The 12,311-nt window shown below is 43.0% G+C and overlaps 1 protein-coding gene across 1 annotated transcript in view; it reads right to left on the bottom strand.

Moving 5' to 3' along the window:
• Window positions 1-434: 434 nt before the first annotated feature.
• Window positions 435-12,311, bottom strand: part of LOC123356907 (glucagon-like peptide 1 receptor) — a gene marked incomplete at its 5' end in the record, with an annotated part of 54,862 nt that continues 42,985 nt past the window's right edge. Inside the window, 5 exons of the mRNA XM_045000163.1 lie at window positions 435-880; window positions 4,467-4,508; window positions 5,399-5,537; window positions 9,607-9,695; window positions 10,620-10,689. Coding sequence (XP_044856098.1) covers window positions 713-880; window positions 4,467-4,508; window positions 5,399-5,537; window positions 9,607-9,695; window positions 10,620-10,689 — 508 coding nt within the window. The remainder of the gene's footprint in view (window positions 881-4,466; window positions 4,509-5,398; window positions 5,538-9,606; window positions 9,696-10,619; window positions 10,690-12,311) is intronic.

Below are 12,311 nucleotides of genomic sequence, written 5' to 3'. Positions count from 1 at the left end.
AAGAACACATACTCATTAACAGGAGGATAGGCCCCTAATATACACAGAACATACTTCTCCAAATTAAGCTTAAAAAAAATTCAGGCGTGTGCACATTACTGTTTCCAGTTATAGGCTGTATGGATACCCCATATTTGCCCCTTCGCATCAAACAGTTAAGCACACCTCCAACCTTGATTTTGGGATGCTCTTGCCATTTAACTGTTGTGGCCCAGTGACTGTGCCATGAGGAAATATGTTCAAACTCCACTAATGTCTCTTTCTAAAAATAGTGAATATCAGCCTCACCTTTCCCAGTAAAAGTACAAACATGGTTTATTGTTAATAGTCATGTCCTGTATTCTTGTAATTTAATCAGTGGATCTGAGCTCGCCCACCTACAGTAATAAGCCATTGACCCTATGGTTTGTGACTGGATCAATGCACTGCTTAAGTTTTGGACACCTGGAGGCCTCGTGTATTAACAGGAACAAACTCTTTAAACTTACTTTAGACATGCTCAATTTATCCTCTGATGTGTTGATTATATTAGCAGACTGCTTTCCTTAGAAAACCTTGTCCAGCTGCCTGCAGCAATGAGCAACAGAAGGTTAAGTCTCTGGGTCCAGCAGACATTTTTAAGCTGCTTGCCTGGGTATTTGAGGGTCTTCAGGTGCCTCCTACAGTTCAGTTTGGGTAATCTGGCTCATCTCTATTTTCATCTGTAGAAATCCTAGCTGAACGTGGCTTGGCAAGTGGCAGCATAGACACTGCTGCCCACTGTGCCGCCACTGCTTAGGCTGTTGGCTGGACATTTCAGTGGTTTCATACTGCTGTCTCTCTGGACATAAAAATGTTCCAGTCTCCAGCGTTCCCAGCTTTTCCGAAACTCTGTCTGAACCTTACACAAGCAAAGAAGGAAACAAAGGCATTTAATACAGAAATAATCAAGTCTTGAAATAATCCCATTTTGGGACAGGAAAAAATATAACGTATCACATTATTGAAGGACACTGGCAAGGTTTTAAGGCTCCCTTATTATTGCTTCAAATGGTCTCCCTAATTACCTTATTGGTCCATCACACCATTATTTCATAAGTAAAATAATGACAGCACTTACTCTTATCTCTATAAATAAACCTGTTTATGCTATGCAGCGGGCACCAGCAAGCCTAGTCTATATTACCTTGCTCCAAACAGTGCTCAGCTGCAGTTCTGAAACTGTTCTAAATATGGTCTGGCCCTGTCTGCACTTGCAGTTAGTTTTTAGCACCAATTCAGCAGCAACAGTTGCACATACCCATTGCATCAATAAAGGAATAAATCAATTTCCTAACGCAAGCACAGCCAAAGTGTCCAAGGTCTTGTCTACCCTTACAGTGCCGCTGTAGCGCTTAGTGAAGACTCTACCTTGGTGTAGGTACTCCACCTCCCTGAGAGGCAGTAGCTATGTCGACGGGAGAAGCCCATTGACACAGTACTGTCTACAGAGGGAGTTTGGTCGGTATAAGGGGTGTGGATTTTCCACACCCCATAGCAATGTAGTTATACTGGCATAAATTCGTATTGTAGACCAGGAGCTAACTTTCCTTCCATGTTTTATAACTGAAAACACCTAAAGATCTGAGGCTACATTCATCCCTGTGTAATTCCATTGATTTAAGTGGTATTACATCTTGGATGAATTTGGCCCTTTGGATTTTCAACATGTTCATTCCACAAGGCAAAGAAATAGCAACTATTTACTTCAGCAAACAGCAGGCTCAAGAATTGCATCAATAAAGGATAAATCCAATAGAAACCCTCATCTAAGTTTTGAGCTCCCAATAGGTTCTTGACAATAATAGTGAGTTAAAGAAAAATGCCAGTGATGAAAGATACCTTGACAGTGTCCTTCCAAACAGCATTACACCAGATATTGAAGGACATTATACGGTACCTTTGATTATGCAGTGCAGTTAAGCATAAAAATCTATGTGCATAAAATAAACCATTGTGCCTAGTACCTTCATACATCAGTTAATTTTCATATCTTAAATTGAAGCAGGGACCAGAATATGGCACATCCAGATGTGGAAGCTTAGCGTGCATGAAACTCGCCATCCCATGTCTGCTGTAATGGACTAATTTTGACTAGTGTGTCTGAATGAGTCGTGTTGTCCTCTAGTTCCTGGGCCACAGAGAGGATAAGAAACCTACTAGAGGGGTTAGTTAAAAGAGTTGTTCTCTGAGCTACCAACTGCGCCTTAACTGAGTTTTTGGAACCAAAAGGCAATGGTTCTGGTTCCAAATTCCTCAAAATAAAGCAGAGATACTTTTAAGGCAAACTGATGGGGTCAGCTATAATCTCTTTCAAAGATATCAAACAAATAAATTTCCAGCACTGAGTTCTACCAGGTCCACAAGGTTTCTTAATATAATAATATATAACAAATGGAAGAAAGGAGAAGTTGATAGTAATGAATAATAAATCAGAAGCTAGGAATTGTAGAAAATCAATAAGGGAAGCAAAGGGACATAAGGAGACATCTATGGCCAGCATTCTTAAAAATATCCTTCTTATTGTCCTTAAATATAATAGGAACAAAAAGAACCCTAACAATGATATTGGTCCATTACTAGATGAAAATGATAGAATTATCAATAATGATGCAGAAAAGGCAGAAGTGTTCAATAAATATTTCTGTTCTGTATTTGAGGGGGGGAAAAACAAACAATGTGATCATATCATATAACACTGTTTCAATTTCACTAGTATCTCAGGAGGATGTTAAACAGCAACTACAAAGTTAGATATTTCAAAATCAGCAGATCTGGATAACTTGCATCCAAGAGTTTTAAAAGAGCTGCCCAAGGAGCTTGCTGGACCATTAATGCTGATTTTCAATAAGTCTTGGAACACTGGGTTTCAGAAGACTGGAAGATAGCTCATGTTGTGCCCATATTTAAAAAGGGTAAACAGGATGTTCCAGATAATTATAGGCCTGTCAGTCTGACATTGATCCTGAGGAAGATAATGGGGCTGCTGATATGAGACTCAATGAATAAAAAATTAAAGGACAGTAATACAATAATATCTTTTTTGATGAGATTACAAGTATGATTGATAAAAGTAATATATCAAGACTTCTGTAAGGTGTTTGACTTGGTGCTACAAGACATTTTGATTAAAAAACTAGAACGATATAAAATTAACAAGCCACATATTAAATGGATTAAAAACTGGCTAACTGATAAGTTTCAAAAATGTCACTGTAAACGGTGAATGACCATTGAATAGTTGTATTTCTAGAGGATCCTGCAGGGATTGGTTCTTGGCCCTACACTATTTAACATTTTTCTCAATAATGTTGAAGAAAACAAAATCATCACTGCTAAAGTTTGCAGATGACAAAAAAATTGGGAGAGCCGCAAATAATAAAGAGGACAGGTCACTGATAAAGAGCAATCTGGATTTCTTGGTAAGCTGGGTGCAAGCAAATAGTGTGCGTTTTAATGTGTTTAAATGTAAAACTACACATCTAGGAACAAAGAATGTAGATCATACTTACAGGATGGGAGACACTATCCTGGGAAGCAGTGACTCTGAAAAAGATTTGGGGGTCATGGTGGATAATCAGCTGACCATGAGCTCCCCAGTATGACACTGTGGTCAAACAGGCTAATGTGATTCTTGAATGCATAAACAGGAATCTCAAGTAGGTGTAGACAGATTATTTTACCTCTGTATTTGGCACTGGTGCAACCACTGCTGGAATACTGTGTCCAGTTCTGGTGTCCACAATTTCAAGAAAGATATTGATAAATTCCAAGAAGAGCCACAAGAATGATTAAAGTATTAGAAAATGTGCTCCATAGTTATAGATTCAAGGAGCTCAATCTATGTAGCTTAACAAAGAGAAGGTTTAGGGGTGATTTGATTACAGTCTTTAAGTAACTACATGGGAAACAAATATTTAACAATGGGCTCTTCAATCGAGCAGAGAAAGGTACAACACAATCCAATGGCTGTCAGTTGAAGCTAGACAAATTCAGATTGGAAATAAGGCATACATCTTTAACAGTGACAGAAATTACCCACTGGAACAATTTACCAATGGTCATGGTGGATTCACCATCACTGACAATTTTTAAATCAAGACTAGATGTTTTTCTAAAAGATATGCTCTGGGAATTGTTTTAGGGGAAGTTCTATAGCCTGTGTTATACAGGAGTTCAGACTAGATGAACCTATGAAAAGGTTGCATCAAAGAAACTTGCAGGACTCTGCCCACAACTATCCCTGAATTATGTAGCCTGAAACATTTCCCATAGTCTGTGTGATGAGAAATCACCCTCTAATTTCCTCCAGTGGGTCATTACTGTATGCAGGAACCCTAGAACAAACCTAAACTGATAAAAAATGGTCTTTAACTATTAATTGTATTTCTTTTTTCTGCAGTGGATGCTGATATGGCAAGCTGGAGCTGGTCTGGTGTCTCTCGTACCTCATTGTTGATAAAGCAGTAGAGAATCGCCACCATAAGTCCCTGAAATCCAACAAGACAACAGAACAGCAGTCAGAAAAACAGCCCACAGAAATGCTCCAAGTTTTGCTAGTCAAACCTGCAGGGGGAGGAGAATCTCATTCCAACATGGAGTGCTCCATAGTTAGAGGAAGAAACAGAAAAGTGGATGAGAGTTTATTCCTCTCTGCTGAGAAATATCTTGATGACATAACCCCAAACAGCTCTCACAGGACAAGCACATTTTAGGTTCCCCCAACCCTTGCTCCTTAAAACTCTCCCCTTTCCCTGACCGTGGCCTATAATACTCCATACATCAGCAATTCATGGGGACATTGAATGCAGGCTGTAGGTGGCTGTGGGAAGTTTAGAAGAATAATGGCCACCCACCACAAATGGGGAGATTCCTATAAAGTGGTCACATGTGAGACAACAGCTGAAAAAGAATCATTACAGAATCCCCCACATCCTTTCTATCCATACTCCTTAACTACCTCTCCACATGCACAGTTACAGTCCTACAGATGTGCCTTTCAAGGGTCAGATTTCCAAAAAGGTATTGTAGCAGCCATATAATTTGCCCTGGGTGATACCATTACAGTTTCCCAGGAGACCATGGGAAATTTTTTGTTTTTAGGTTTTGCATATAAAACAGAAATTAACATGCGGATGCAAGGATCAGATCACTGCTGGAGATCTAGGAAGCACTAAAAAGGAGTGTGTGTGGATGCCAGGACCGGGACTCTGGCCACCTGATTTTAGCACTCTGGCTACCCTACTTCTAGGTTCATAATCATCTAACATCCGGAGCTGAAGTAGGAGAGAAATTTAGGGTAACTGCCATGAAAGACAAACTGGTCTCCAGTAGCATTTAACATACAAACTGGGTTGAATATGTATTTCCTGGGTGTTACCTGGAAGGAGTTGAAGGAGAGTTCACAAAAGAGCTTCACAAAGCGTAGCATTCCTCTGGCGTGCTCATCAGTAACAAAGGCAAAGATGACCTCATGGGTCCCCAGCAGCGGGATCAGAGTCAATGTAGACTTGGCCAATCTAAAGTAATAAAGAAAGGGAAGTCATAGCAGGCAGTATAGCGGCTAATGATTTAGCACAGAAATCTGGAAGTTAGGACTCCTTAGTTCTGTTTCTGACTCGCGGAGTCATCAGGTGACCTCAGGAAAGTTATTTTACCACAATGTGCCTGAGTTTTCCCATGTGCCGCGGGGATAATGTTTCCACATGACAATATGGGGTTGTGAGGATTAATTCAATAATGTTTGTAAAGCACATTCAGATTGTTGGCTCAAAGGCACTATGGGCATGCAGAATACTATAAATTACTGTATAAAGAGGAGTGCTGACATTGGATTATTTAATATTCCTTAGCACTTACATAGCACATGACATCTTCAAAGCACTATAGCTAACATTAACTGTAAGTCACTGAGCTTTGTAAAATGAGAGACGTGAACTTAAAGTAAAAGGGAATGATTGCTGATGTTTACAAGGCAAGCTCCAAAGACCAGGGACCTCAGTAGTGAGGGAAAAACCTAAGTAAAACATCTCCCAGTGCAAGGGCAATGAGCAGAGATATGAATACACAGGAGGAGAAGAATGCTTCCAAAACCAATGGTTCTTAACACTGATGAGGGGAGTGAGGCACTGAGCAACACAACCTGGTAATGAAATATGCCAGATCCCTAAGAAGGGAATTCCTAGGCTGCCTGAGGCCAGAGAACCAGCTCACATGTTATCAGCATCTCATGAGGAGTTGTCATTTGCAGACAAGATGCAAGTTGTTCCTTGAGGAAATGGGAAGTAGAGGCTCCAATGGAGTCTCAGGTCTCTCAAAGTCTACTGAAGGCAGGCTCTCAATTAGTTTGGCACCCTGGATGCTGTGTTTCAAAGTGATATGTAAGCAGAGAGATGGAGAACCAAAGCAGCTATTTACATCAGCGTGCACTTACAGGCAAGTGGGAGATGTAGGAGCACCAATGGACCTAGCCAGGGGATTCCATGGAGTGGCTGAGAGGGTGGTTTAAAAAGGAAATCTCCTAGCAGCCATAATTGCCTTGCAATTAGGGCTCTGCACTGCCACCTGAGGAAGCCAGGGTCAGCCTCTTGCCTCCTCATATGGAAGAGACTCAACTTGCTCTGGGACACCCATGGGGGAAAGGGAGAGGTGCCCTATGTGGCTGTGCAGCAGCCCTTCTGGTTGGCATATCAATAATGCTAATAGGTTCAGAAGGGAGTCCCAACATGGTTCTACTCAGATAGGAAGTCTTGCAAAAGTGGGAGAAACACCTTTGCGGGGAATAAAGGGCCAGTTTCCCAAGATTCTCAAATTCTCTGGGGTAGGCAAGAAGTTTCCCAACAACCTCAGCCCCTCCACACAGGAAAAGGGATTTGCTGCCATCAAGATCTCCATGAACAAGAGGAGTGGCAGGGAGGAGAAAAGAGAAAGTACTGAGAGAGACAAGGAGAACCTATCCTGCCTGACACCAGCACAGATAGGCCCAATTGCTTTCCAAATACTCTTGAATCTAATCCAGTGCATTTCTAGGGCACCTAGCCTTGGTGTATTTAAACTACCAAACAACAGCTATAAAGAACACAGCAAAAGTGCAAGACCTTTCAAACTGCATCAATGCCTTTCACTCCCTACCCACCTCCTCAGGAAACGTCAGAAAGGAGAAATTACCACTAACTTCTTGGAGAGGAGTGAAGAGGAATCCCTGGCCTCCAGTTTTGTTCTCATCATGGGAGCCAGCCTGATCTTTCTAGGCTCTTGAAGTGAAGATGGAACTTTTCAGGGCTCCCACCTAACAACTGTCAATGCCCCTTCAAACTGCAAGGATAGGCTACAGGACTTCAGTATTCCTGGGTGAAGAGGAGGAGCTCTTTTGCCAGGCAAGTCTTCTCCTGTTAGAGTGAAACTCTGCTTATAGTATCAGAGGGGTAGCCGTGTTAGTCTGGTTCTGTAGAAGCAGCAAAGAGTCCTGTGGCACCTTATAGACTAACAGACGTTTTACAGCATGAGCTTTCGTGGGTGAATACCCACTTCTTCAGATGCAAGTGGTGGAAATTTCCAGGGGCAGGTTTATATGTGCAAGCAAGAAGCAAGCTAGAGATAACGAGGTTAGATCAATCAGGGAGGATGAGGCCCTGTTCTAGCAGTTGAAGTGTGAAAACCAAGGGAGGAGAAACTGGTTCTGTAGTTGGCAAGCCATTCACAGTCTTTGTTTAATCCTGAGCTGATGGTGTCAAATTTGATGAACTGGAGCTCAGCAGTTTCTCTTTGAAGTCTGGTCCTGAAGTTTTTTTGCTGCAGGATGGCCACCTTAAGATCTGCTATTGTGTGGCCAGGGAGGTTGAAGTGTTCTCCTACAGGTTTTTGTATATTGCCATTCCTAATATCTGATTTGTGTCCATTTATCCTTTTCCTCCCTGGCCACTTCAACCTCCCTGGCCACACAATAGCAGATCTTAAGGTGGCCATCCTGCAGCAAAAAAACTTCAGGACCAGACTTCAAAGAGAAACTGCTGAGCTCCAGTTCATCTGCAAATTTGACACCATCAGCTCAGGATTAAACAAAGACTGTGAATGGCTTGCCAACTACAGAACCAGTTTCTCCTCCCTTGGTTTTCACACTTCAACTGCTAGAACAGGGCCTCATCCTCCCTGATTGATCTAACCTCGTTATCTCTAGCTTGCTTCTTGCTTGCACATATAAACCTGCCCCTGGAAATTTCCACCACTTGCATCTGAAGAAGTGGGTATTCACCCACGAAAGCTCATGCTGTAAAACGTCTGTTAGTCTATAAGGTGCCACAGGACTCTTTGCTGCTTCTGCTTATAGTGAACCTTTTTGGGGTGTGTTGCCACAAAACCAAACATCACTCAGAGAGGGCCCCACTGTATCAAAGTTAAGGATCCATAAACTTCCCTATCATGAGGGTCACAGAGATTGTGATAGCGAGAGATAATGTGGACCCACATCCATCTTATCTCTCTTAACCCTCCAAAATGAGTCCCTTCTCTCATGCTGAGCACCAAATACCCATTAGACAGCCATGATTTCATGTGCAAAGACAGGCTGGCAGAACAGAAGGAGATTAGCGATTGCTATGGTGAACTGTTATAACAGAGAGAACAAAATGTGATTAGAAAGGGCAAGGTCTTTAATGTTCCCTTGGTCCTAGACTTAGTCACCCATCATATCAATGTTTAGAGAGTCCTCTCTAAGTGGAGGTGAGGGTTTTACTACTAAGGTGTCTGTGACATACCGGGGCAAATCCAGACTAGTTGGGGGCTGGGTCCTTGTTTTGGGCCATTGAACAGAGCATCATGATGCTGCATCAAGACATCATACTGTTCCACCAAAACATGACGACAGTGGGTCACAGGGTATTGTGATGACCCAAGCTGTCATGCACCAATGCAGTATCATGATATGCACATCATTAGGTGGGACAAGTTTGTGTGCCTCCCAAAATTAATCTGGGGGAAGGATCTTGAAGCCCCAAAGACACAGAAACCAAGGGATGAAGAATATGCCCATGAATGTTGGTGGTGTGAACAGCTGTCCAGGTGAGCCACAAACAGTCCACATGTAAAGAAGTCTGCAAGGTAAAAATTAAACTCATGCAGTAAGCCTCACATAATGTACCAGACAAAAAGTCACACACACATGCTCAGAAAACTGAGGACACATAGGTCATGATAAGAGGGCACAGTAACTAGTGGAGAGAGGAAGTAAGAGCAGTGATGGAAACAAGGACAACAGTGTTTTTCTCTATGTTTCTTAAAAATAATTGCCAAATGGATTTTTTTTTCAGTGCTCATGGTAGGTTCTGGATTGACAGCCGCAGAAGACAAAGTCCTCTGTTTAATCCATAGAGCAGGTACAACAAAGGCACTGATAGGGCAGGTTTACCATAAGCTTTGTACCCACCAGTGGGCTTCATCTGTGGTCAGTTGTTCTGGACTATCATAGTTACGTGCAATGCCTTCTACATGCCACCCAGTGCCTGAAATCTTTAACTTCCTATGGCACTCCACTCCTGCTTGTGTCTCCCTTTTCAAAAAGCACAGCAAGTGCTAGCCCACCAAATAACTTACCTGCATTTTGTGTCAGTTTTGCACATCAGATTTGCTTGCAGCTTGGAAATGATGATGCATATAACTCTGATAAAGATCAGGAAATTCACCTGGAGAAAAGAAAGAAGTAGCTGACATTGTCATCAGGAAGTATATGTGCAAGACAAGACATATGAATGAACATACATAGTGTCAAGGTGTCTATAGACAGGGCCCTGTGTATTCCATGATTCTGCAGCTGCAGAATTTGCTATGGAATTCAGCTCTTGCCACAGAACCATGCTCCAGAATCTGTTTCTAGCTTTTACAATTGGATAGTTCACCTTTAACATGTAAGCTGAGCATAAATCAAAGAAGTGATGCCTGCCTGAGTCTGCAGACAGCTGAAATCAGGAGTTCTAAGTGTATAAACTCTCTTATTCATCCCAATTCGTGCCCTGTGGTCTTCACAATTCTGACTGAGGAATCTGGCATTTTTCTAAAATACCATGGAATTTGTCATTTTGCTGTAGCCAAGTGTCTGGCACTGTGTTTTTGGCCAGAAACAGAATTGGTTTCACATGATCATGTTTCTGAACTGAAGTGAGGACCAGGAACTCCTCAGTTTTCCTATAGGACAGTGGCCAGTGGGCATCACCCATACATCTTTCATACTTGCATTTTCATTCTTGCATCCGAAGAAGTGGGTATTCACCCACGAAAGCTCATGCTGCAAAACGTCTGTTAGTCTATAAGGTGCCACAGGATTCTTTGCTGCTTTTACAGAACCAGACTAACACGGCTACCCCTCTGATATCTTTCATACTGACTCTCACATTTTGTCTCTACCATTAACCCATCCCACCATGCAATCTCTCAGCTTTGGCTCCCAAACCCTCCTTGTAGTTTCCTCCTCATTATTACATGTGAAGAGCAGAGCTGCTGTATAGTAGCTTTGTTAGCAAAAGTGTATCCTCCAGCATTGAATGCTCTGGTCTCTCCATCTGTCTCATTACACATATGCTGAATCCCTGTATCTGTTCCTGGTCACTCACCCCAATGGCGATTAGAATGGGCAGTCTGATGATCAGCCAGTAATTCATGTTTTGGTTTCTGGTCCAGCAACTGGGGAGGCAGCAGGGAGGTTAAACACAAAACAAAAAGCTAAGAATATGCATGAAGTCTCTTCTCTCTCATCACATGTCTCAGCAATGCAGGTGATGAGAACTAGATACCAGAAAGGCACATCATGCTGACATGGAAACAGATGCAGCTACTTGTGGTTCTTAGAAACATCTGAATGCCTCACACTAAATTACAGCACCCAACTGGATGCTGTAGCCTGTCTCTCTTGCACTCTGATGACTAATCCTCCTACTTAATTTTCTGTCATTGTGAAGATTTACAGCACTGAATCCATGGTCCAAATATGTCATCTGGCTAAGCAGGAATTTGTTAAAAATCAAATATTTTGCTGCATGGTAGCTACTCTCATCTTTCCATTCAACACTTTTTAAAAAAAAAAAAAATCTTAAAAGTGTCAAAGTAAAGTCTTCTTGTTACTTGGCTGTTGATGAATATCTTATACAACAGTGTAACTCCAACAGGGGTCCACGGGTCCCACTGATCAACTCCTCTCCCTCCCTCAACTCCTTTCTCCTCCTCCTTCCTCTATTCTCCCAGAGGCTACTGAAGCCAAATGGAGATTTTAGGCGCTAAAAGTCTGACGGTGCAGCAGGGCTAAGGCAGGGCTCCTCATGGCTCCCAGAAGTGGCCGGCGCATCTCTGCAGCTCCAGGGAGGGAGGTGCCAGGAATGGGGCAGAGGGTCTCTGGCATTGCCTGCACCCCAAGCGCCAACTCCACAGCTCCCATTGGCCGGGAACTGCAGCCAAAGGGAGCTGCGAGGGCGGTGCCTGCAGGCAGGAGCAGTGCGCGGAGACCCAACTTCCCCTCCTAGAAGCCGCTGCCAGTAGATGTGCTGGTCACTTTCAGGAGCTGCCCGAGGTAAGCGCCGCCTGGCTGGAGCCCACTCCCCAACCCAGACCCAAACTCCTTCCTGCATCCAAACTCCCTCCCAGAGCCCGCACCCCCTCCCATGCCTGCACACCCTTCTGCACCCCAACCCCCTGCCCCAGCCTAGTGAAAGTGAGTGAGGGTGGGGGAGAGTAAGCAATGGAGGGAGGGGGGGTGGAGTGAGCAGGGGGTGGGAAGAGGTGGGGTGGGGGTGGGGCCTTGGGGGGAAGGGGTGGCGTGGGGGCAGGGCTTGGGGCTGAGTGGGGGCAGGGCTTGGGGGGGGTCTCTGAAAAAAATTAAATAAAAAAGTGGGCCCTCGGGTTGCTAAAAAGTTTGAGAACTGCTGCTATAGAAGGGAACTGTGTTGCATTGGTCAGATTTCCAGCCTCTCTCTCACTCCCTCCCCTCAGTGTTAAGATTAAGCATCTATATTTAAAAAGCACCTGTTTACTCACTCCAACCTGGGCTATTTAATGGAGATCAGGACAAAGGGCATATCCAGTTCTTTCAATATATATGTAGGTTTCAGTCCCAAAGAAATTTTAAAGAGAAAGTTATGAGCAAGCAGCATGCAGGATTCCTAACATTTTCATAAACTGGAGTTAATAACTTTATTAATCTATCAAACCATTCAACATTATTAAAAGGCACCAGTTCTTATCAAACCCAACAGATTCAAACATGGTGTTTCTACACCACACTGTTTTTGAGATATGACAAGCCATAAAGAGAA

The sequence above is a fragment of the Mauremys mutica genome, unplaced genomic scaffold (assembly GCF_020497125.1).
Source record: "Mauremys mutica isolate MM-2020 ecotype Southern unplaced genomic scaffold, ASM2049712v1 000037F_np12_subseq_17987338:18197016_obj, whole genome shotgun sequence".
Taxonomy (NCBI): domain Eukaryota; kingdom Metazoa; phylum Chordata; order Testudines; family Geoemydidae; genus Mauremys; species Mauremys mutica.
The sequence above is the reverse complement of the archived record's forward strand: the minus strand, read 5'-3'. Positions and strand labels throughout refer to the sequence as shown.